Source organism: Pseudorasbora parva, chromosome 13 (assembly GCF_024679245.1).
Source record: "Pseudorasbora parva isolate DD20220531a chromosome 13, ASM2467924v1, whole genome shotgun sequence".
NCBI classification, from domain to species: domain Eukaryota; kingdom Metazoa; phylum Chordata; class Actinopteri; order Cypriniformes; family Gobionidae; genus Pseudorasbora; species Pseudorasbora parva.
Genome location: NC_090184.1, coordinates 5,948,381 through 5,975,600, shown reverse-complemented (window position 1 = coordinate 5,975,600; position 27,220 = coordinate 5,948,381). Strand labels below are relative to the sequence as shown.

The 27,220-nt window shown below is 38.5% G+C and overlaps 2 protein-coding genes across 3 annotated transcripts in view; both read right to left on the bottom strand.

Annotated features, from left to right (window-relative positions):
• Positions 1–15,851, bottom strand: part of bin3 (bridging integrator 3) — a 116,158-nt gene extending 100,307 nt beyond the window's left edge. The window contains exon 1 of the mRNA XM_067412460.1: positions 15,710–15,851. Within this exon, the coding sequence (XP_067268561.1) occupies positions 15,710–15,717 (8 nt within the window). The 5' untranslated portion in view covers positions 15,718–15,851. The remainder of the gene's footprint in view (positions 1–15,709) is intronic.
• Positions 15,852–17,283: 1,432 nt separating this feature from the next.
• Positions 17,284–25,644, bottom strand: egr3 (early growth response 3). Of its 2 annotated transcripts, none has more exons than XM_067413034.1 (2): positions 25,190–25,644; positions 17,284–22,319 (listed from the first exon to the last, which is right to left on the bottom strand). In XM_067413034.1, exons 1-2 carry the CDS (start codon positions 25,341–25,343, stop codon positions 21,205–21,207), a joined length of 1,269 nt encoding a protein of 422 aa, XP_067269135.1. In that variant the 5' UTR covers positions 25,344–25,644; the 3' UTR covers positions 17,284–21,204. The 2 variants fall into 2 exon arrangements, with proteins under 2 accessions (XP_067269135.1, XP_067269136.1); XM_067413035.1 differs by lacking the exon at positions 25,190–25,644 and adding an exon at positions 22,422–22,696.
• Between the last annotated feature and the right edge of the window lie 1,576 nt (positions 25,645–27,220).

Sequence of the window (27,220 nt, the reverse complement as noted above, 5' to 3'; positions counted from 1 at the left end):
CGTCAGTAAGGTGAGTTCATCACCGTAAGCAGGTCACACGTCATAGCATTGCTCAACTAGATCTAGAACTCCATCCGATGTTGAAAGAAGATGGATATTAGTTCACCACGTATGCACATTTGGTCTCGTTCAGGTGTGCGTAGGCACAAATTTGTGAATGAGCTGCGTACAAACCAGGGTTATTATCATGACCTAAAAGTAAAACCATTAAAAAAATAATGTAATAATAGTATACATTGAAGTATTAAAATAATTAAAACTAAAGCTAAGAAAATGTAATACATACTAAATAGACATTGGGGGGGGGAAAGAAAACATATATTGGATTTTTAATGATATTCAAATAAAACTATCATATTCAACAAATCATGATTTATCAACTTTCAACAACAACAAACAATTCTGGAGTTACACCAAGTGCAAATAGCACACTTTGCTGGAATGTGCCATTTACATGAACTCTGGTAGGGCCAGACTAAACTACAGAAGATGCTGCGCTGTCAAGAGTAGCAATAGGGTTCGGCACGTGACAGAAAGATTTCATGCGAATCAACCTGTGTTCGAATTCTGCTGAACTCGCTATGCTTCCTTTCCATTCACATATCAGATAGAGTCAATAAAAATTAAGAAAATATTTTAAAAAATGGAAATAAAGTGTTAAAAAATAAAGTGCAAATCATTTAAGGACAGGTGTATGTAGGTTTTATCCCGATAAAGCAGCATATATTTATGAATATTAAAAAACATTATTATTAATACTCTATGTTTTTATTGCATACCATTTAAATGTTCAAACAACACTGGTGTGCAAGTAGTCTATTCCACTTTTTATAAGTATGAATAACATCTAACTACTATTTACACTTATTGCAAAGAAAAACTGCTATTTTTACATAGTGTAAATAGAATCGATGTGTATACACACACACAGAGAGAGAGAGAGAGAGAGAGAGAGAGAGAGAGAGAGAGAGAGAGAGAGAGAGAGAGAGAGAGAGAGAGAATTCTAGTGTGCAATGTAAGTAATTAGCATAAAATAAAACAAGCTCAAACCATCTTTATACAAGAGGTTTCTGCATAATGAAATGTATTTAAGATTAAATATCTTTGTATAAATTACATCTTGTAAGGCCACACTGATTGTGATGTGATATGTGCGTGTGTGTGTGTGTGTGTGTGTGTGTGTGTGTGTGTGTGTGTGTGTATGTGTGTGTACATGTGGTTTCAGTTGTTCTGACATTTTTTAATTTAGCAACTAAGAGCGAAGTGCAAATAGCAATAGATTCGATTTACATTACTCATAAACATAGCAGTATTTTCTTTATATATATATATATATATATATATATATATATATATATGACACTGGCACAGTTGGATGTTTTTATGCATGTGTGTGCGCGTATACACACACACACACACACACACACACACACACACACACACACACACACACACACACACACACAGTACAGGCCAAAAGTTTGGACACATTACTATTGTATTTATTTTTGAAAGAAGTTTCTTCTGCTTATCAAGCCTGCATTTATTTGATCAAAATATACAGATTTTTTTGTGATAATATAATTATAATATTGTGATATATTACTCAAATTTAAAATATTTGGTTTTCAAATTATTATACTTTAATTGATCATTTATTTCTGTGTTGCAAAGCTGAATTTTCAGGATCATTCCTCCAGTCTCCTTCAGAAATCATTCTGATATGAGGATTTGTTATGAGTGTTGGAAACAGTTCTGCTGCCTAATATATTTGATGAATAAAAGGTTTAAAAAGAACTGCATTTATTCAAAATAAAAACATTTTCAAATAATATAAATCTCCTTTACTATTATTTTTTATCAATTTAACACATCTTTGCTGAATAAAATGATTTATTTATTTTTTTTAAAAGAAAAAAAAATAATGACTGACCCCAAATAACTGACCAGTAGTGTATATTGTTACAAAAAGATTTCTATTTTTAAAACTTCTTTTTTTTAACACTTTTTATTCATCAAAGTGTTATAAAAACGAATCTCAGGTTATGAAAAAATATTTAGCAGCCGAACTGTTTCCAACTTTGAAAATGAATCCTCATATGAGAATGATTTCTGAAGGATCATGTGACTGAAGACTGGAGGAATCATCCTGACATTTCAGCTTTGCATCACAGAAATAAATGATCATTTAAAGTATAATAAATTGAAAACCAATTATTTTAAATTGTAATAATATATCACAATATTACACTTTTTTTCTATATTTTTGATCAAATAAATGCAAGCTTGATGAGCAGAAGAAACTTTTTTCAAAAACATTACAAATAGTAATGTGTCCAAACTTTTGGCCTGTACGGTGGGTGGATGGATGGATGGATGGATGGATGGATGGATGGATGGATGGATGGACGGACGGACGGACGGACGGACGGACGGACGGACGGACGGACGGACGGACGGACGGACGGACGGACGGACGAACGAACGGACGGACGGACGGACGGACGGACGGACGGACGGACGGACGGACGGATGGATAAACTTTGCATTTGTGTTATTAAGAATGTTATTGAGACACTTTGCAAAGTTCCTTCATTAACACAATTATAAACTTGTTTGCCAGGTTTCTGTTTTCACATCAACGCCCCCTCCCGACGTCACAACTCTGCCATCATCAAGCATCACTGATAATTTAATAAACATTTTTAGTTAAAAACAACTTTTGGGGCTCTTTCACCCAGGAAACCATTCTATGACTACAGCACACTTAGCACATCGCACATGAGTCATGTGGGCCAGTTTATGGGGGTTTTAATGGTGCATTTTAAAACTTTTTTTAGTTTTAAAGCTTGACAGCATCTGTCACCGTTTACTTTCAATGTATGGAAAAAAAGGAGAAGTATATCTAAGACGTTCTTTTGTGTTCCTGGGAAGTCAGACTTATGAGCTGGAAATCAGGGTGAATAAACGATGACAGATTTTTCATTTGGTGATGAACTATTCCTTCAGAATCTACTAATAAAGATTACCATATTAACACCAGAGCTGTGGGATAGTTTAACCAGGCTGCTATAAGTCAGGATGTCAAGGCTTGACAGGATGTCAAGGTTCTGACAGGAAAGAGGAAATTCAGTGGGATGATTTTGTACTGTGGGAATCTGCAGCGAAGGTTCTTCGCATACAAGGCCATTTTTACATACAGCCTTATTTAAGTGAGTGGTTAGGCTGTACGATCCGATCCCATGCTCTTGCAGAGGTCACATAAAATGAATTAAAAAAAAAAAAAAAATTATGCAATATTAACATTCTTTAGGCTCATTATGTAAAGTAAGTGATTTTGTGGATTTAGGTGTATTCCTGGACAGTAAACTGCCCAGACTGGTCACACATATATTTATTGTAAACATAGAAAAAAAAAAGAAAAAAAAAGATTATAAATATGACTTTCAAATATATACTTTTATCATTTAAATTTCTAAGAAAAATCTGACATCAGAGATATTTAAAGGATTATGGGAAAATACCAGGGGTTTATTAAAGGAACTTCCTGTCTGTGGTATAGAGAGAGAACATGAAATATTATTTATGGAGATATTGTTCACAACACTATCCTGTCTGCCATCAGCTCATTTTGCTTTGCAAATTTGTGCATGATATCATTACAGGGATGCTTCTGAGGCTGATGCTAAATACTGAGTTTATCATGTCAGCCAATGGCGCCTTTAGGACGTAATGAGTGGTAATTAAGCTTCCATTTTAATCTGTTAATTACAGTGCTGACCATCCAAACTCATTGTAGAAACTATGGACACCAGGTGGTGTCTGAAGAGATAATGGTCATGTGATGTCCACTGTCAGAGTATTTTTGGTTTCAGTTTTGAAAATGCAGAAACTGCAAGTAAAACTTGGTGCAACTTAAAGGGTACATTTCACTCACTCACTCACTCACTCACTCACTCACTCACTCACTCACTCACTCACTCACTCACTCACTCACTCACTCACTCACTCACTCACTCACTCACTCACTCACTCACTCACTCACTCACTCACTCACTCACTCACTCACTCACTCACTCACTCACTCACTCACTCACTCACTACCAAAGACTCTTTAGTTTGATCAGATTCATAAAAGACAGATTCGCTGTACAGATTCTTTCCGAGCTTGTGGATGCGTACAGTGGGCGGAGCCTTTTGATACAATGCACTTATTGTGTACATTGTATTTAATTTCTGTAGTTACATTTGTAAGTTGGCACTTCCCTTACACCTAACTCTACCCTTAAACTTACCCATCCCACCACACCTGTCCCTAACGCTACACATATCCCACCTCAATATCAGCAAAAGTGCTTTGCAATATTGCAATAAAATTTGAACCCAGTAAGTACATTGTAGTTTTTTTTTTTTTTTATGTAAGTACATAGTACTAAAGGCCACCTAATATAAAGTGGGGCCATATATATATATATTAATACAATATATATCAAACATTTCCATAGTTTTTCACCAGGTTTGCACACTGCAGGAGGGATTTTGGCCAACTCCTCCACACAGATCTTCACTAGATCAGTCAGGTTTCTGGCCTGTCGCTGAGAAACACAGTTTGAGCTCCCTCCAAAGATTCTCTATAGGGTTTAGCTCTGGAGACCAGGTGCCAGAACCTTGATATGCTTCTTCCAGAGCCACTCATTGGTTATCCTGGATGTGTGCTTCAGATCTTTGTAATGTTGGAAGACCCAGCCTCGACCCATCTTCAATGCTCTAACTGAGGTTGTTCCCCAACATCTCGCAATACATGGCCCGGGTCATCGTCTCCTGAATATGGTGCAGTCGCCCTGTCCCATGTGCAGAAAAACACCCAAAGCATGATGCTACCACCCCCATGCTTCACAGTAAGGATGATGTTCTTGGGATGGTACTCATCATTCTTCTTCCTCCAAACACGTTTAGTGGAATTCTGACCAAAAAGTTCTATTTTGGTCTCATCTGACCACATGACTTTCTCCCATGACTCCTCTGGATCATCCAAATGGTCATTGGCAAACTTAAGACTGGCCTGGACATGTGCTGGTTTAATCAAGGGAACCTTCCGTGCCATGCATGATTTCAAACCATGACGTCTTAGTGTATTACCAACAGTAACCTTGGAAACGGTGGTCCCAGCTCTTTTCAGGTCATTGACAAGCTCCCCCCGTGTAGTTCTGGGCTGATTTCTCACCTTTCTTAGGATCATTGAGACCCCACGAGGTGAGATCTTGCATGGAGCCCCAGTCTGAGGGAGATTGACAGTCATGTTTAGCTTCTTCCATTTTCTAATGATTGCTCTAACAGTGGACCTTTTTTCACCAAGCTGCTTGTCAATTTCCCCATAGCCCTTTCCAGCCTTGTGGAGTTGTACAGTTTTGTCTCTAGTGTCTTTGGCCAGCTCTTTGGTCTTGGCCATGTTAGTAGTTTAATTCTTACTGATTGTATGGGGTGGACAGATGTCTTTATGCAGCTAACGACATCAAACAGGTGCATTTAATTTAGGATAATAAATGGAGTGGAGGTGAACATTTTAAAGGCAGACTAACAGGTCTTTAAGGGTCTGAATCAGGGATGGAAATTAGCACCCGCCACCAGCCAAATGCGGGTGATTTTGAGTTGTGGCGGGTAAACTCGCTTCACCTACCGGCCACCGTGGCGGGTAAATAAAAATAGCATACTGTTTCCCCTCTTTATAAACTGTGTTCAGTGCATGCGAGTGCGGCCGTATATCCGAATATGACCAGTCGTTTTCGCCGTCATTACCTGGATGTAGTGCCAGAAGACGCGAATAAGAACTCGTGCTCGCGCTGAGAGAAGATCCGTCACTGTCATCCGAAAGCGCGCACCCGTCTCACAGCGCGCAAATGATGAGTTCTCTTTCAAGTCTTGTGCTTAAACGGACAAACTCACACAAAAAGTATGCCAACATGTTGATCTTGATGAGTATTCTAGCAGACATAGTCTGAATATGCCTCAAGTGAACTTTATACAGTCGTGAAAGATGACGCATATCCTTCTATTAGGTCTTAAAGGGCCACAGTGGCCGGTGGACAAAAAAGTTAATTTCCATCCCTGGTCTGAATTCTAGCTGATAGACAGGTGTTCAAATACTTATTGTTAGCTGTATCATATAAATAAATAGTTTTTAAAAAATCATACATTGTGATTTCTGGATTTTTTTTCTTCAGATTATGTCTCTCACAGTGGACATGCACCTATGATGACAATTTCAGACCCCTCCATGTTTTCTGATTTCTAAGTGGGAGAATTTCCAAGATAGCAGGGTGTTCAAATACTTATTTTCCTCACTGTATATGCACATAAATATTATATCTATCTATATATATATATATATATATATTAGGGATGTCAACGATTAATCGATGATCGATTAATTGTCGATAAGACATTTGATTGATAAGACTTATCGATCATCGATTAAGCAGGGTCATGCGAGTGCGTGAGGAAAAGGGAGGAAAAATGATGCGAGCGCGCCCGAGTTCTATTTGGAACCATTTTACAGCTGGAGTTACACCTTCATCATGACTGCAAGCTTACATGTGCATTCGCAGCCTTTTGTTTTGTGCAAATGTAAGTTGTAATATTGTGTTTATTTTGTGCAGGCCTATCTTTAGCTGATTTATCTCATAAGGATGCATTTGGTTAATAATTACGTTAGAGGTGAGCGGTAGTAAAAGCGTGGCGGTGATCAGCTTCAGCGTGCAGCTCCAACACCACTAATAATGACTGATTGGGACTGTCATATTACACAACATTAATGAGAACACTATTGTAATAAAACATTGTGATTGTTAAGTATTTGGGTTTATTTGCCTTGTGTTTCATTGCGTTGATCCAGGAAGAGCGCGTGCACAACATGAGTCACGCATTCTGACTCGCGCAAGTAACTTAGTTTAAGTTCACTTGTGCATTCGCATCAGATTGTGCAGAAGTAATTTGTAATATTACATTTATTTTGTGACGTTATATATGTGATCAATCATATAGGATGCGTTTCTTTCAGCGAAATAAAACGCACTAACAAATGGCTTCAGTCAGTGATGGCTACCGGTTTTCATTCAGTGCTTCGGCTTTAGCGCATACAGAGCAATGCATAATAACGATGATTGGGACAATCATATTATATAACAGAAATGAGAACACTATTTTAATAAATGGTTGTAAAGTCATTGGGTTTAGGTGCCGTGTTCAGAGCGTTGTTCCTAGAGCGCGTGAACACCACGTGTCTCCCATTCTGCATATGAATATCAGCAACTCAATTCAAGTTCACTTGTGCATTCACATCATTTTGTGAAGATATATAATTTGTAATATTTTGTTAACTTTATATAAATCTGATTAATCTCATATAGGAAGCTTTTTGTTGAGTTAAATAACGTGCTAGCAGAGTTTCAGTGTAACTTACCAGTGTTGATTCAGCGCATCGGCTTCAGCTCACGCAAACAGCAACGTACGACTAATAATAACTATGATTGGGACTGTCACATTACATAACATTAATGAAAACAATATTTTAATAAATCGTTTTGAATTAATTGGGTTTAGGTGACGTTTCAGCACGTTGCTCTTGCAAGTGCGTCCACAAATTCTGAATAACAGATCAGGCGGCGTTCGTGTTGTATTACATGTTATATTCGGTTATTAAATAAGTAATTTAATTAAATTATAAATAGCATCAACTAATTTTACAATCCCATAGCCCTTTGTTTAGATAAAAAAATCCTTCTCATTCATTTGGTGAAGAACATGGCGTTTTGAGCAGCATTGCACATAGTCCTACTGTCATGCTGTTGGCTATAAGCCACTGCTGTAGACGCATATTTCAGTATTATGGTTAACGATTAATCGATTAATTGATCGTTAATTTAAACGACGATCGATCATGGGAATTTGTGAAGATTGACATCCCTAATATATATATATATATATATATATATATATATATATATATATATATATATATATATATATATATATATATATATATATATATATATATATATATATATATATATATATATATATATTTATCTCTTAGGGTTATTAATAAATCCTTTTAAATGAAAAATAAATCCTTCGACTGAAGAAAAGCAACGGTTTCAAACATCTGAATATGATGGTGACATGACAGATGGATTGGGAAAGAGTCTGCACAGTAGTGACCTCTGGACCGACCACACTCTCGCAGATGCAGAATAATGCATTATGTTGGTGTGAAATAAACAGTTAAGGAAATGTAGAAATTAAAACTAAAGCTCCAATCTCTTCCCGAAAAAAGTCTGTTAGTGTCTCAGGCACAACTTTACTCAGAGAAGCTGTCAATCTCAGCACACCAGTGTTTTTATAGCATTAAATAACTAACTAAAACCAAACTTATTTAAAGAACGAACACCTGAAATGAAATCATCATGATGAAAACTGCCTAAAATTACAGAAGTTTAATTCAATTGTTTCGTTTATCTTGCGTCCATTAGAATTAAACAGGGGGCGGGGTTATGACCTACACTGAGACCAACCACCTGGGGGCGATCGAGACGCATCGGCTTCAGTTTTTAACACGAGTATGGCAGGCTTGGAACAAACAAACGAAAAAGAACTCCGTCGCTAGCCCAGAAAAAAAAAAACTGCATCCACGGTTTCCTTAACACTGGGTTATTCGAGAAGCTAAAAAAAGGTTACCTTTCCCTCACAACCAACAAAACACTTCTTTAGTGACATTAGGGCTGCACGATAAATCGCATTTTACATGAAAGCATGCTTATCACGATTTGGCTTGTCGTGATTAACAAATCCCAAAGGAGGCGATGATCTTTTATGTGCAGTTTGTCAGTGTAGGACAGCTCTGTGAACAGTAGTAAATGCTGTTCCATGTCAAAGCACTGCAAGTTTGAGTTGCAATATGCATTTGAAAAAAGCAACATGCATCAAACATCTTTCCAAACATGAGAAGCATTTTGTCATGTTTAATCAAATGTTCATTGCTATAGTGATTTCCACATTGATTTCCGTGAATGACGCAAGCTATCGTACTTATGCGGCATATACTAGGAGCTCCCTGCGCGAGAGCGCCCTCTGGCTTGCGGAGCAGCGCTTACTACGGATCACAGCCGTGCTGCTCTGAGAAGCTGCGCAAGCAATTATCGCAGCCTCTGCTAAATCGTGTGCGATTTTATTGCGATTAAGCAAGCAAGCAACTTTATTTATATAGCACAGTTTTAAACAACAGCCGCTACCTCAAAGTGCTTTACAGAGATAAAATAAAAACATTAAAACAAAATTCAATGTAGCATACACCCAAGCAAACTCAGCATTAAAATGCTAAAGAAAATAAATAAGTTTTTAAATACGACTTAAAAACTTCAACTGAAGGAGCTAACCGCACATAAAGTGGGAGACTATTCCAAAGTTTCGGACTTACCACGGAAAAAGCGCGCTCTCCTCTTGTTCTAAAATTACAGCGGGGGACCTTTAAGAACTTTTGGTCCGAGGACATAAGAACTCTAGAGGATTTAGCGTGCAGCCCTAAGTGACACTGTTGATTTCATGGTCTAAAACCAAAATGACAGTGCTGCCAACGGCTTCTGAACGAAGCTGGTTGATGGACATGCTCTTGCTCTGGCTTTGGTTGATGTGCAAGCGCTCATCCGGAAGAAGTGCCCATACAATTCGGCCCTTTATGACATCATAGAGGGCCATACTCAAAAAAAAAAACTTTCAGAAACATATTGGAATCCTGAAGTAGTGTATTTGGCACAGAAATACTCAGTCATACGTCCAAATCGTTTTTTTTAAATGCTGGCCATGTTTAACATGAGAATCAACTGTTTAACAGTGAAGAATGCAAGAAATAGCATTACACCTCTTTAAGAAATACTCTCTAACGTTGTCTTTTTTGTCCTACTTACACTGAAGTACAGCTATGAGGTGAAAGACATTGCAGCTCATAACAGATCATATTTGATGCTTAATGATATACAGCTATGTAGAGCAGAATTATTCACCACGTTGAGCGGGATTTCCTAACCAGACAAAGCAAAAAACTTTTTGTTCATCACAGTGGCTGTTCAGGAAACTCAAGATTAACATGGAAAAGTGATGTAATTTGTGGCATCATGTCTACTGTAAGACACATTTCAAACCAAAACTTCATTGTCTGCTATGAATGAGTTTGGAGACTTAAAGGGTTAGTTCACCCAAAAATGAAATTGATGTCATTAATGACTCACCCAAATGTTGTTCCTCACCCGTAGACAATGCTGAATAAAGTCGTAGTTTTTGTTATTTTTGACCCAAAATGTATTTGCGATGCTTCAAGAGATTCTAATGAACTAACTGATGTCACATATGGACTACTTTGATGATGTTTTTATTCCCTTTCTGGACATGGACTGTAAAGTGGGTATAGACTCCATATGCTCTGGGACTAAAATATAATATATCTTAAACTCTGTCCTGAAGCGGAACGGAGGTCTTATGGGTGAGGAACGACATTAGGGTGAGTCATTAATGACATCCATTTAATTTTTGGGTGAACTAACCTTTAAAGGGGTGTTCACACTTGTAGTTTGCTGGTCCGCTTTGCTTTCATATTGACATTTTAAAACCATATGGCATGGCATATGGTCACAACCTGATTGGTCGGCTTTTATTTCATGTATTTCATGACATGGAACTTGAAAAAAATAGCGGTGCGGTGGGCTTAACACGCTTGTTGTATGATGCTGTTTTGACCAGCTGAGAACTCATGAAGAGTTTATAAAATGTGTAAAGGATTTCAAATATAGCCAGGAATCTCTCCGTCCGTCACACACACAAACAAAATCTGCTAAGAGGTGACGCGGTTCTGATGCCTGTACCAAACTAATAGCGACTATGATGAGAAAAATCAGGTATGTGTGATCATTCTGTTCTTTTTAGGGTCACATCTTGAGACATCATGTCCTGGTTTTTGGTTTGTTTGCATGTCTTTGGTCAATGTTGTGTTCATATTTCAGTCGAACCGCACCAAAGTTCGTTTGGAAGCGGGCCCATCTTTTCAACAAAATGCTGAAGCATACCTGTTTTTTCTGGTTATAATCTCCTTGCAGAAGACTTTAATTTGTGTGTAGGAAGGAGGAATTTCTGGCACTGTTTTGACTCCTTTACACATTTTATAAGCTCTTTTATAAGCACGAGTTCTCAGCTGGTCAAAATATTGTCATAAGTATGCACATACAGCGAGTGCATTTAGCCCAGCACACAGCATTTTTTTAAATGTTTTGGTAAGTTGCATCAGAAAGGTTTTATTATATCATCTTTTAGTTTGGTCATATTTGACAGTGTGAACGCTAAGCAAACTAGGTCTAAATGTATCATGGTCCGGATGGTTATACCGAAATCATGAATTTGTGCATTTGGACAGGTGCCAAACTCTGACCACTAAAAACAGCAATGGTACAATGCAGTTATAAAATACTTCAATTTTTCCCCTCAAAGATTACTGCTGGTAATTCCACAGAGATACTGAATGATTGCTGTGTAGATGTGCCACTTTCATGTTGAACTAAACAAAATCCTCTCCATTCACAGATCACAGAATCATGAAAGGTGCCCTGTTGTTGAATCGAAGGCTGTACGCTATCAGCACAATCACAGACGTGCTAGTGACAGAAGCACGAACAAAGCTCCGTTTAGACTTGCAGCAAAAATTACGCCGAGAACAGGCAAACTTGACTCACGCTACACATCAGCCCGAGTGGAGAAGTCAGCTAATGGAAGCTCTATCTGTTGAGACTGCAGTTTTACGCCGGGATCTTATCTACGAGGAGTACAGAGACTTGGTTGACGACTAGGGAGCGGCAATTGTTTTCACGTCGACCCCAGTGTCAGAACGACCACGTCACTCTATCTAGCAAGAGGCCCTGAATGAATGAAGTGGGTCAGCCTGGTTCATAAAGGACTCTTTCACCACGGGCTCATTCGGGCCTTCACCCTAACACTAAGCATACTGGAGAGGATGCATCCTCTGCTGGCCACTGACCTTTCAGTAGGGCCCTGTGACGCGGATTCACTTTCCGAAGTCGAACCTCTGCAATGCAAATGTTATAATGTTTGATACGGCCAGAAAAGCACTCCCCAAAGAATGACGTTTTGATGTTCTGTGACGTTAAAACGCTGAATCGTTTCAGCCAGAGTGGACTTTATGACTTTTTTTATGACTACAGATTGCTCTAGTGTGGTCACAAAGCCATGAGCCAAAACAAATGCATGCCTGTTCATCATCACCTCAGCTTCCCAAGTTCAGTCACATTATGCCAATCGTTCAGACTGAAAACTGTGACCTTAACAAGCCAAGTCAGGTTTGCAACATGCAGTCTAAAGCCTATTCGGATGGGATTAGTTCATGAAGAGGTGGGGTAAAGTAATTGTTACCAGAGCTTCTCAGTGATTCCCATCCCAATATGCCATCTCGGTAATCATTACGGACAACGTCAGTAATAATTACGGTGACTTTTACCTTCTGGAAAAAGGAAAAATGACCTCAGGAAAAACGAATCCCGTCCAAATAGACCTGCTGTAAATATGTACATAAATATTCAGTTATTTCCTGTTTAAAAGAAGTTTTCCACCGATATATATACAGAGGAAAGCATTTAGTTGTGTGCAAATACAGAATCAAAACGATCTGATATTAAAAATTCTGAATTTTTTTTTCAATTGCCGATGCCGATACTAAACGATACCAATCCGATACCAATGCAGTTTTGTTTAAAAAATCCTATGTAGAATTTCTAAACCTCAGTGTGTTGAATTGATAAATCCCTCTTTTGTGAGTTAAACACAATCAACCATATACAGAAAACTTCATTACAAAGAAAAACAACAAATAAAAAAATATATATAATCACAATCTATGACAAAAATACTACTATAAATGGTGAATAAATTAGATTAGTGGACAATTGAGCAGCAAAAGTTACAAAATCTCAAGTGCACAATAATTGTATAAAATCTAAACATTTAGTGGGTGAAAAATAAAGGAAACCATAAAAGTAAATAAGTGTAGCTGCACACCTGGCAAAATGTTACACAAAATACATTCATGAAAAACAAGTAAATATATTTATAGAAATAGGGTCTATAAAATAAGAAATTGCATTTATTTTAAATGTATAGTATCTTTTTAATGAGGGTACAAGAAAGGCTATTAATAATGTTTCATAGCGCAAAATTATTATAATGCAGAGTGCCACAAAGCGCGTATGCGCATCCCGTGCACAGGATGATCCGCTTGAAGCAACACGGAGTCACAGCTCGCAGCAGCGCTCCGTCCACATTGAGAAACTCAAAAAACAAACGGAAGATATATTGACGTGTAGAGTAACGTCGTTATCTATGAAATATTTTAGGAAGTAGAGAAGTTTACTGCAAGTCAGAGTTCGAGAGGATTTAAACGACGGAAAGCGAAGAGGTCAAACTACAAACGCGCAACAGGTACCACTCACACAAAACACACACTGAGATTAGAAACGCGTTTATAAGAAAACCAAATGATTGTAATACTACAAATATTCGTAGTTTAGCTTTAGCGTTAGCTTTTTTTGTTTGCAGCATTATTTTGTCCATTCTTAAAGAAAACGTATAAGGCCTGTCAACTGACTGAGAAAGCGCGTATGCACATCCCGTGCACAGGATGATCTGCTTGAAGCAACAAGGAGTCACAGCTCGCAGCAGCTCTCCGTCCGCATTGAGAAACTAAAAAAACAAACGGAAGATATATTGACGTGTAGAGTAACGTCGTTATCTATGAAATATTTTATTAAGCCATTTAGTTTACCAGTTTAAAATTTCAATTACTGTGTGTGAAGAGCAATACAATGTCTAGTCCAGTGTTGATATCTAACAGACAACCGGTAGAAAGTTACATGATTTACAGCAATAAACACTAGCAAAATAAAGTAATTTTATGAGAAACCATAGACCGTTATCTACAGATCAAGCATAATAACAGGAACAATTAATCATCGTGGAGAGAGTTTCATCGTGTTGACTGCCATAACAGAACGCAACACACAGTTTAAAGCTGAATGGAGAGTGACTGAGCCGCAGCGGAGGATAGCATTGACATAAATTATCGAATTTGGATCAGTCCTGTCTGACCGATACCCGATCTGGCACAAAATGGTGGATCGTATCGGAGCCGATACCGATGCTGAGTATCGGCTCGGTGTATCCCTAGTGGCAAACCTCAGGTGTTTTCTGCTTACCATTAGATAATTTGATTATCTCAGATGTTAGATGTCTGTCTCAATATGGAAACAAAAAAGATGTTGCTACTTACTTACTTACATTACTGTTTTTACATTACTATTTTACAGAGATTTACAGAAATTTACAGTAACGGATCATGTTAAATGCCAGCTTTGAAACGTTTTGAAACTGAAGTGAACATAACGATTACAAAAAGCATGATGAACATAAAGCACCGCAGAACTGGAAAACTGCTAATCATCAAAAAATAACGTTGGAGCAGCATGGCAAATTATTATATTATCTAAACACAAATCCACCAAACCTTTGTAGTGTAATGGCAATGTCTTTCCTAAGTTCTCTTACATCTTGATGAAAGCAAAACAAACTGACAAGGCAAAACTACACAAGTCGACATTGTGTTCAACCTAAAACAAATGCTTAAGAATCCCTAGTTTACGGGAATCTAGTGAAAGACTCAGAGACTGATGAAGGGGAATATATAAAAAAATAGGGTCTTCAGTGGTTCTTTTGAAGACACCTCAGCAAAAAAAAAAAACATGTTATTTAGAGTCATGTGTACATAGTTCTTAGGATTTAAAGTTTGTGATGGTACAATATAGCTTCTTCAGATCAAGGCTACTGGTTTCTTATGGTTTTTTAAATGCTAAATACATCATAAAACTTTTCGGTTACACTGTGTCATTGTTACAGTGAAATTATATATTCAAGTACTGAGCAATATTAATTAACTACATGTACTTACTATATGATTAGGGTTTGGTTGAGGGTTAGTTGCATGGAATTATGCATAATTTACTGTTATTACTATGGTAAGTACATGACACATGTAAAAAAGGACACTACAAAACGAAGTGTATTTTGTGGAGCTTAAAAATGTTTCTTTTCCAGTTGATAAATACTCTCTTTTATAATTAAAGAAGCTAGAAATAAGAATCAAATGAGCTACTACTAATTATATAAGCATATAACGTATACAAGAGGTGGACCATTGATAAATCAAACTGTAAACAGTGTCTTTGAGGACTTGTGAGCTAACTTAGCAACTGTAAATAGGGAAAGACACGGCTAACAACCGAGATAACATTATAGCGAGAAATACAGTTTAAAACAAATCTGAACTCTCAACAACCAAACATCGTTTTTCGAAGCTTAAATATTGCGTTTAAACTCATTCATAACCACAAACACGGTTAAACTAGCTCGCTAGCCACAGGCAACGGTTGTGTCAAAAGCTCGCGAGAACCCTAACTAGACAGCACTTTAGTTGTATTTGAAAGGCTCGACGTGCAGTCTAGGTAGGTAACGCACTGGGTATTGACACACAGCCAGCGGCACTTCATGTCGCCTGAAAACAAACATTGTGTACTGATTTATTAATCCACAAAAGCGTTGTTATACATACCAGCTCATCTTGTGCTCAATTTCAGTCCAAATCAATCGAAATGTAATCCCTTTCTGTTAAAAACATCGCCTTTTCAGCCTTTTAAGAGTCGGCCAGCGAGCAGGAAGTAGAGAAGTTTACTGCAAGTCAGAGGTCGAGAGGATTTAAACTACGGAAAGCGAAGAGGTCAAACTACAAACGCGCAACAGGTACCACTCACACAAACACACACACACACACACACACACACACACACACACACACACACACACACACTTAGATTAGAAACGCGTTAATAAGAAAACCAAATGATTGTAATACTACAAATATTCGTAGTTTAGCTTTATGTTTTGTTTTTTTTTTTCGTTTTTTTTCAGCATTATTTCGTCCATTCTTTAAAGAAAACGTATAAGGCCTGTCAACTGACTGAGAAAACATCGAGAAATTAGGGGTTTTGCTTTCTTTCTCAGAGCTGTGCTTATACCCACAACCAAGTGTTATTAAACGTCCTCGGAAGCTCGGAAAGTTTGTCAGGTATGTTAAATTAAGTATGAAATTGCCCAAAATATTTGAGTAGAAGTAAACACATGACACGATGTGGATAGTTCAGGTAAGAGGTGGTGTTAAAGATGGTTAAATGTGATGAGAAAAATATTTGAGTTCAGATTGAAAACTGCTGAGGAGAAACAATTGAGCAATTAAATGCAATCTCATTATCATTTATAAAATGTATTTCCAATGGGTTCTATTAGTGAAATAGTTATTGGTGTGAATGTGCTTTAGGCTATTTGTTGTATTTGCTGTAAAAAAAAGGAAAAAAAAGAAACAAACAAACAAACAAAACTGCCACCTTAATTTTTTTTTTTTTTTTTAAAGTACAATCAACCTGGATGTTTCGTCATTTCGACCTTACTTTATTTAAACTGACTTAAAATTTGTATAGAATTTTTAATAAAAAATGAGTTAAGGCAATGTAAAAACATATGTTGTTATAACTTATTGATCATAAGTATAAATATATTTAATTTTTTACATTATATATATATATATATATATATATATATATATATATATATATATATATATATATATATATATATACACACTGTTGGAACATTGAAAGCGATGGACTGCCCCCTGAAAAGTGCCGACCTCATAACATAAGAGTTTGAGATAACATAAGTTATCATAAGATAACATAAGAGATAACATAAGCGTTGAAGTTTTCAGATCTGTCAGGTATTCTAATAATTATGGCCAACACTGTAAGTTGAAATGACTTAAATATCCAAGTTGATTGTACTTACAAAGTTACGGCAGGTGACTTAAATTTTTAAAATAATGAATACAACAAATAGCTTATAATATATGAATAATAATAAATATATAAATAAACCCATTATACATTTATTTATTTTAAAGTATACTGTAGCCTAAATATTATTCTTTTTTTCTTTTTGTTTGTGTAAAATGTATGCATTCAAACAACCCACACCTGAAAATGTATTGTATTTGTTTACAGTTATAGTTAGTTATAGTTATAGCATAGTTGTTTGGTTTGTACATGAGCGACACAAAAAAAGACAAACAAAAAATGGATTCAGTTGTATTTTATTCAGGTGTGTATTCAAGTACGCATCAACTGGAAAACATTTAATTTACAACAAAATCAGAAGCCAAGTGAACATTTCCTCTCCACAAAAGGATAACATCAATTAATTTTGTGAACAATTATAAGACTTTACCACTCGGCCTTATTATAAGGCAATGGAAGTAACAGGAGGTAAAAACGTATCAAAAGATCCTTTCTTCTACCAAGCTAAATCTCATGGTTGTGTCTCTCATACTCATAAAAGTGACCACAAACAATTCTAAGTGCCTCCGTCTGAGAAGAGACATGCAAGACATGCAGTAAGAGATACAGTCCTGTAGGAAAAAAGAATACGGATACCAAAATATCTGCCACACACAAATTATTTATTTGCACACTATAAACCGTGAACATGAGAGCGAATGGGCATCAATAAAGATGACTTTCTTCTTTCTCATCTGTTTTTTTGTTTTGTTTTGTTTTTTTGTAGAGAAGAGGAGTTACAGCGCAGTGGACAGCGTTGCTGAATGTCTTTAAGGACCGGCCATAATGAGGGGGTTACAGGGAGCAAAATAATCAGGTAAACAACAGTGAATCAGTGTTGTGAAACAGGGCCTGCTTCAGAGCTGACTAGGGCCACATTTACGTCTCTGTTCTGTCCTCTGTGCATATTGTTATAGGGCAGCCAAGCCTGCAAGTTTGGCACAAACAAGGCTGTTCATCCTGGCTCTGATCCAAAGCCGGACAGTGAACAGTCATGCTGAGACCATGACGAGGAGGGAAGGAGTTGTGAGACTCGTCACCATATCCATTTCCCCCAAAAACACATCAACTCTAAGTATTTGACAAAGCACTGATTGATAGAAGGTTCCTGATTGAACGCAAATAATGTTGATTTCTAAAGAAATTGAGTCAGACGTTCACATATTAAAAAGAAAAACGTGGACATGGAAGCACTCAGCACAGATATACAGGTGCATGCATGCATGCTCAAACACAACACACGCACATACACACACGTTTTCCGGAGGTCAAGATTGCTTGTTGCTTCACAGAACTTTATGAGGAAGACTTCCACTTGTAGTAGCGTATAATAAAATCTGAGTCATGATGGATATTGGGTTTCACGCTAGAATTGCTTGGATGAGTTTCTCCAGTATCCCTTTAACTTTTCAGCTCACGGCTCCTAATGTAAGATGCTCTCCTCAAACGCACATACATGCACACAATCCCACCGGGTATCGTATCTGATCTGCAAGAACTGCTTCGCTATTTTTACCGCTGCAGTTTGGCCCTGCATTCTGATGTGTCTTGGCACAGAAAGGAAAAAAAGGAAAATAAGCCAGAAGCTGTTTTCGTATGTATTCCTTCTTTAAAAACAATATAGCATGTGTGCATCAGAAATGAAGACATCTCTCTAAAAAAGGAGACCTTGAACAGAACCCGATATATTACAGAACCTGATGTACATCTAACCCAACAGCGCTGTGAGATTTCCCTTCTTCAGTTACACTGAGAGAGGTTAAGAGGTACAAACTTACTTGTGTACACAACTGACATTCTGCCATTTCGATGCATTATTCAAGACAATAATGCCAATGTATACATTCAGAATGCCTGTTTAGCTTTCGGCAGATTTCAGCGCTATGTAGATTAGTTTTATGGATCAATATTTGGTTTGTATCATTACCGTTTTGCACCCCAGATAAATATTGCATTTATTTATTTATTTATTTTGAACTCGGATGGAAGAGCTATAACCTGATTTTCTATAATGCCTAAGGAGGTGCATTTTTATTTAAAGGACTATCACATTAATGGTCAAATTACTTTTGTATAATTAATAATCCTTAAATACCACTGGTCTATTATTTATACACACATGACCTTGCCACGGCCAACAAAAAATGAAATGAATTCCCCCAGACGATCCCCCAGAAGAGTATGACATGGAAGATTTAACAAACATTTTTTGTGGGATTGTAAGCCAAGGGAGGTGTGGGTTTTTATTGAAAACTCAACATTTTTTATGTATTAAACATAACTGTAGCAAACTAAATGGTAGTGTTATATACCAAATGATTTTGTATGCATAGTTTGCCTATAAGGTAATAAGATACACAGGTTTTGCTTTGCTTTTTTTCACCAAATAATCTTACTGTTTATTCATTTATTAAACACATCATTCAGTGTGCCCGCAAGTCATCATTTGCAATGTTGCATTAATAACAGTTAATATTTGAGACTTTAAAGAAATGCTGAAGAATGCATCACATTGCACACACACACACACACACACACACACACACACACACACACACACACACACACACACACACACACACACACACACACACACACACACACACACACACACACACTTAAAACCATTCTGCACTATGTACAGTCACAATCAAAAAAAAAAACAGAAGAAAGAAAGAAAACAAAAACGTAAAGACACCTTTTGTTTCAATGTTCAGTCAATGTAAAATCTAAGTATGCGGGTGTAGGCATTAGCGCGCACACACGCACACGCACACACAAGCACAGACAAACATTGTAATACTGAAAGACATTGCTTTGTACATTCCAAGTAGAAAACATGTAGTAATATGTTTGTATAATTATCTGTACAAAACCCCCTCTCGTTCTCATCGTTAATATTCAGAATCTCTAGGCATGATCCATATATGAGTAACCGTGGAGATACCACATTACGTTGCTGCCCCTGAGAGCAGTATAAATGTCGAAACTGTTCCCATCCAAAAAAACATCTTGAATGGCATGCATATAGCAGGCAGGCCTCAGCCGGTAAAAATGCAAAACAATGACTCCTAAGATCAATCCTGCCCAGTGGCGATGCTCACAGGCGAGCATTACCATAATTTTGGCTGATTTCGTTTTTGAAAACCGTGTGTACATGTGTGTTAAAATGCGTGCTGAATATATAATGTGCATAAAAAGGGGCCCGATGAAAAATATTGGATGATGAAAGCAGGAAACACAACCGTCCAGTAAAGCGATGACAGGAAGGACAACGAAAGGACAATTTTTCACATAAAAATAAAGTAGCACGGTTCCAATCGGATGCATATTGCTGTGGGTCTTCAATCGTGACATGATACTAGATGCATGCAGGGATACAGGTAGCAAAAACAGAAAGGATCACCATATCTCATTCTGCCAGAACGGCAGGTTTGGCCCTTTTGCGCACTAAACAAAGCCAAACGGGTAAAGGCCACAGCTGTGTCTTGATTTCATCCCTAGAAAGTAAACTTGTGAAAGTGAGCCAGACTGTTTTATGGTTGTTGTTGTTGTTGTTTTTCTTTTTTATTGCACTGAAAGTCATCCGCATCCCTTAATTGTAGGTACAGAAGGGATTTCGAATTATTAAGATAATGCAACAGACTTTTAAAGTTCACCTGAAACTCATAGGCTTTCCCCAAATCAGGTTATTAGGTTAACACAAACAATATATGTTCTGCTGTATTTAAATACATTTGGCACATTCTGTTGAAAAACAACAACAATAACACAGAAACGTTAAATAATTAACAATCATTTTTTTAAAAAGACATTAAGCAAACAAAAGTGCACTTTTATCTGACAAACCAATATACAAGAAAGAAAAAAAAAGTCTAAGATCTCAAGAGATTGAGAGCTGAACCCTTATGACTGCGCTGCATCTGTAAGTGCTTTTTCTGTCGACTGACGCCTTCTCCTTCCTTTCCCTGCGACACTAGTCCACTCATTCCCCGCTCCTTTGACCTAAAACAATAGTGGCTACAGAAACATGCCACCGTGATCAATGAAAACCGTAGCAAATGGATGGATATGGTGAGAGAGTTTAAGAGTCAAGTGTATTTGAGAGGAGAAAGAAACCTTCATTTTTTTCTCCTCGCAGTCTTTCTCCTGCGAGTCCACCTCATGCACAAGTGGTGACGGTCATGATATTGGCACTGCTGGGTCCCGCGCTCCCACAGGAACTGGGAGGAGAAGTGTGGCTCCCCCCTGCCCCGGCGCTACTCCCCTTGTCTGTGGGTTTCTTGTCCTTCTGTTTCAGGTGCACCTTGGCGTGCCTCTTTCGCTCGTCGCTCCGCGCAAACTTGCGTCCGCAGAACTCGCAGGAGAAAGGCTTCTCGCCGGTGTGCGTGCGGATGTGAGTCGTGAGGTGGTCGCTGCGACTGAAGGACCGCATGCAGATGCGGCACTGGAAGGGTTTGTGTCCCGTGTGGATGCGCAGGTGGCGCGTCAACTCGTCTGATCTCGAAAAGCGGCGGTCGCAGTTTTCCGCCGGACAGGCATGCGGCCGCTCGTGCACTGGCGTTTTGCTCGGCCGGTTGGGGTACTTTCTCGGCCGGATGGGTTTGAGGGCGAGTGTCTGGGAGGGTTGGTGGTGTTGGGAAACGTGCTGTTGCCCGCCGAGAAAGCCGGGATGGATCTGTTGCTTATCCTTAAAGGCTCGAATAGTCTCGAGGGGAGTTATGGGAGGTGGGTTCACTCTAATAGGGTCCATGCTTTGGAAGGGTTTATGCTCCATCACCCCTACATCCCCCTGGTGATGGAAGAGGTTGTAGTCTGGGATCATGGAAAAGAGACTTCCGTCCATGCCCGGTTTGGAGGTGGTGTGGTAGTCAGAGCTCGGGTAGGGCAAAGATGAGGACGTGGCCGGGCTGTGGTGGAACGTCACCTGTTCTGGGTATATCTCTCCACAGGTCGAGTAGGCAGGAAGGGGTGGCGCGTAAACCTGCTCCATGTCTGACGACTGGCCGCCCATGCTGCCGCCTGACGAAGACGTCTGGGTGGTGATGTTGCCGGGCGACGGTGACACCCCCAGGATTCCTGCGCTCACCAGACTGATGATGTTGTTGTCGGGACACCAGCCCGAGCCTCCGATGCCACCTGACGGAGGGGTGTCGAACGCAAACTTGCCCAGGTAGGTGACGGTTTGTCCACTCCGACCAGACTGGAAACTCCCGGAGCCGTACTGGATTTCACCGCTCCCCTTCTCGCCGCCCATCCCCAAGTCCATGATATTATCTGTGGGTCAGAATAGACACGTCAGTTCAGGTTGCCATGCAGCCAAATGATGTTCAATGCATGGGAAAGTGACTAGTGGGAAGTTCCAGACTTACTACTGACTTTTGCTAACTTTATTCTTAAGTTGGTCTCAAAAACAACATCTCTGCTAACCGGCTGTTTCAAAGAATCAGAAGTGAAGCACTTCGGTCCAAATGAAGGCATGGATATTGATCTTTGACCAATTCAGAAGTGCAAAATGATTGAAGATCCCACTGAATATCTCTCACCTCCCTCGCCTCAACTTATTGTCTTTCTGTCACAAAATTTAAACGGCTGTATATCAACTGGAAGTTATTTGGCTTCCCCGTACAAAAAAAGATGTCACGACTGACATCACTGTTACTCTTATACGCACTCCATCTCTCTCTCTCTCTCTCTCTCTCTCTCTCTCTCTCTCTCTCTCTCTCTCTCTCTCTCTCTCTCTCTCTCTCTCCCCCACACATTCAGTCTTTTCAGAGAGATGGGACTGACACTTGACGGCTCTTCTCAAATGTACCAAACAAGGCTCTGCTGCATTGTAGTCTCTTCAATCACTTTTAATACGTCTGAACACAACACGGTGCTGCTCGCAACGCATGTCCGTAAATGAAATATTTTCTCATGACGCCTCTCTAAGTTTAGTCTTGTACGTCCACTTACTACAATCGCGGTGTGTACACCAAATTGTGGCTTACGGTAGAAACAAACAGAATGAAAATTACAGATGGTCCTCGCATCTGTTCAGCACACACAAGGGTACATGTGTGAAGAGATGCTGTGCTGTGTCTGAAGGAGAAGACTCATTCGGCCAGGAATCAGAGATGAGCGATAAGTAAAATAAAATAAAAAACAGGACAAACTCTCTGGTTATTTATTTCATGACTAAAGGGGACGCATTTCACACACTTGTTGGGGATCTTTTACAGGGACGTTTGATAGGACGTTTTGTAAGGACATGAAGGGTTTGTCACCTTGACACATTGTGATAAGCAATCCCACTCAGATATCAAAAAGTTGTCATGGAGCCTATAATCTATATAAAAGAGTTCATTTATATCTACATCAAAAAAATATTAATTTATACATCAAAATAGTGGGTAAACCTATGCCTTTTTTTTCTTTTTATATATCTATATTCTGCATTCTATATTTGAATTTGAAGAACTATAGTTAAGAAATGAAAGATAATCTACATTTATTATTTTCAAAATATTATTTTTCCCACACGTGTTGTGGAGTTCAGCCGCGAGTTCACATTCATTTTTCGACTTGATTTTGATATTTTAATAAACGAAACGAGGTCAATCCTCTCCGCAAGTGTGGGAAGCATTTGCCTCTTTTGACCTGCAGAGTGAAAACCACATCAAGAGCTCTATGAAACTCCATCAGAGGACGAATGATCTTACGCTTTCACTCTCAGAGATAACAGCAATATTTCAAAACTTCTCGCCAGATGTTTTAATGTCGCAAATTATTACGGCATAAGAACGACAATAACGTTTTTCCAGCGAGTTTAAAATACTTAGGCAAAAATGTGTATTTTTGCATGAACTATTCAAGGCTTAACCTGAAATATTTTTGATAGTTCAAAAGGTAAAATCAGCGACAATAAGAAAATAATTTCGGCTATAGCCTAGAGAAAAATCCTGACAATTTGATGACCTGCCTGGAAGGAATTCCTCATAATTCTGGAAGCATTATCTTAATCAATAGCTGGATTTAATTAATTTGGTTATTTTCACTGGAAAATACTGTTCCAGAAAAAGGCATAATGATTATTTTGTATTTGTATTTTTTTTTAAATGTGCTGACAACATTGAATTGATTTTTAAAAGGACAAAGATTTTAAAGGGTGCGAAAATAACTCGCGCGAGTGTGAATTTCATGTGATAAAGCCTTCAGTGTCTGAATATAATTTAATTGAGAGATTTTAAATTTCACGTGTTTTCACAGTGAGCTTTTTTAAGACCATATAAACGCCCACCTGCGCGTGTGGAGGGTCAGAAGCAGGGTCAATACTGTATCAAGCTCCGAGTAATCAAAACCTTTAAATATTATAATAACTATATTAATTAAAGCGCACAGTGAAAAACGAAGCGGCTTTGCCATTATTTGATATGATTAATATAAAATATATATTTCGCGACTGTGCAGGTATTGGCAGTGAAAAGCGAAGGGTTTCCGCGTGTCCCGTGACGCGTGGGCTAGAAATGATACCTATTACCTGATATTACCTGTCCAGTTCACACTCGTGTCACGTGACTGGAACATTTTAACTCGTTTATTTGCGCACACCTTCTTTATTATATACAATTTAGCAACATATTTAAGGCAATTTGATCGCAGAATTCCATTGAGATAAAAGGCGCGTCTCGCTGTCAATAAAAGCATAGGCTATAGCCTCTCATTCTAATGTTATGACATAAAGCATTTGATTATAATAACAATATCAAAAAATAAAAAAAATTCTCATCAATTAATTAGATATGCTACTCAGTATTTAGGTATCCTAGACGCACAGCAAATTAAAGTCTGGTCAATCTGAATCGGGAATAGACTATCATTTGGAAACAGTATGAGCTTAATTCTGAACACTTTTTTTGTTTGTTTGTTTTGTTTATAATAATATCTAAAATCTGAAACAGCAAGTGTTGCAGTATCAGTAGTTGTGTTCTAAACTACTGTAACTCGCACCAGGCGCGCGCAAACAGGTGCTGCGGGGCCGCTCGGCGCGCTCCGCGGGCATCAAGGCAACTGAAGCCGCATGATGAACTCTAGCCAGCCTACACAACAGCTCACAAACTCCAAGAACACCTCACTGAGGAGTGACTGAAAACTTTTGCCCTTACCTGTATTCATCTGCGAGTAGTGCGAAATGGAGTCCGGGTTTGTGAAAATGTTCATAGAAGTGGGAATGTCTTCTTCTGGATAGAGACTGTCAGGTATGGTGTTGATTAAACTGCTCATGGTAATAGGGATCTTGTCCGCTAGTTTACCTGTCATAGCAGTTGTTCAGTCTGTCATTAATGAGCGCGCACAGGTGTTCCGTCCCGATCAGTCTTCTGAAATCTCTCCAAAAGCGCAAGAAAGAGATCTCAATCCCCTTTTGAAATTGTATCCAAGCGCGCGACGAGCACCGCGCTGATGTCTCCTCACGAGGATGATTGTCGGCTGTTTTGTGAGTGATTTCTGTGGAGTGTTATTGTCTCTGGATGAGTGGAGAGATGTTGTTGGTGGTGGTGATTGCACAAGTGTAGCGCTGCTCGCTCTATTGCGAGCGCAGGGAACTCCAACGCTTTCTTGTTCAACAGGGGGACGGAACAACGGCGTGACGCAGATGACCATATATGGACACACAAAGCTAGACGGCGGAGCGCGTCACATGGAAGCTCCTCATAGTGGAACATTACAGTCGGTGGCAGGAAGATAAGCGCGCGGTGGAGCGGCGGAGGGACATTTTCATCGGTTTAGGTGACAGCTGGACCCGGCGAAGAGTTAAACTTTTAAAGACGTGTCGTGAGCGAGGATTTCACTATATCTTTGGGATTGCACGAACCGGGAAACTTTTAGAGGCACCTGAAGCCGCATTTACACCACGAAAAAAAAAAGTGCATTTACGCATTCATTAATGCATTTATAATTCTGGTTAATATTGTAAATAGAAAATTATACAAGAGCTGATGATTATTTAAAATAGGTTATTCAGTTAGGCTATATATAGCCTATATAAAACATGAAATAATAAATTATAAAAATAAAATAAAATGTATGCTGTCTTGACTTCTTGAAAATTTAAGTGTGCAACGATGCTGCATCATGTGCACAAAAGCAACTCAGATGTGTAAAGATGCCGTGAGAAGGGCCTTTTATTAAAGTACCCTAAGGGTCTTAATTAACATTATTATATATTATTTGGTCTATATATATATATATATATATATATATATATATATATATATATATATATATATATATATATATATATTACACCGACATATCCACTTTTTACAATGCAGTATGGATTGGTAAACTCTTCCAGATTAAGATTTACATCGCAAGACATTGCTAGATGTAAAAATGACGTGTCATTTCACACATTTGATTTTCTTTTCTCCTCAAAAAAAAAAAAAAAAAAAAAAAAAAAACGGGTTCTGTCTAGAGCCATAGTCTGTAAGATTGCACAATATAGCCTATTGTGTTCTGTGTCTTGAACTGATTATTTTATTATTACAAATGCTATTCAGTTTACTAAGATACATATGGTCATTGTGTGGTGTCAGACTGTTCATATGAAGGTCATAGACCCGTGAGAACAGAATATCACGAGAATGCAGTGATCACTGGAGACTGATGTTGAGCGCAATGGTTTCTCCTGCGAGAATGGAAGCCCAAACGAATCATTTGTAAACTTCAACTAAGTTGTTCAAGCAGTTGACTGCAACAGATGATCAAGAGCAGAAAAAGCAACAGTAAGTGAGGCTGGGCTCCTCAAAGACTGCGAGTGCCAGAGAGTTAATCGCGTGTAAATACTGCAGGCGCGCGGCAAATCTGTAGGCTTGGCTTTGGCCTCGAGCGCCAAGTTCGCCACTGAAGTGGAAACTCCAAATAAGGCCTTGATCCGGCCACGCCCCTCGCTGTCTGTATTTGGTTCGCAAGGTTCCGGTTTAGAGAGCTGCAAAGTGGAAAAGCGATCGGAACCCGCAGCCATTAAAGGAACCGCAGAGGGCAAAGCGTCATGGGTCGTGTTTCACCAATTTAGAAACTAGGGAGAAAATATCTTATCTGCGACTTTTTAGAAGTAATAAAAAACTGTCCCTCGTTGCAAATGGTTGACTTTGTTTAGGGAGACAAACAGTGAAGGGGAAACACAAATCTTGCCA

Coding starts and splice junctions, on each gene's coding strand:
- egr3 (XM_067413034.1), bottom strand. CDS start 25,343: ATGACAGGTAAACTAGCGGACAAGATCCCTATTACCATGAGCAGTTTA. Junction 22,320..25,189: donor CTACTCGCAGATGAATACAG/GTAAGGGCAAAA, acceptor TCTGACCCACAG/ATAATATCATGGACTTGGGG.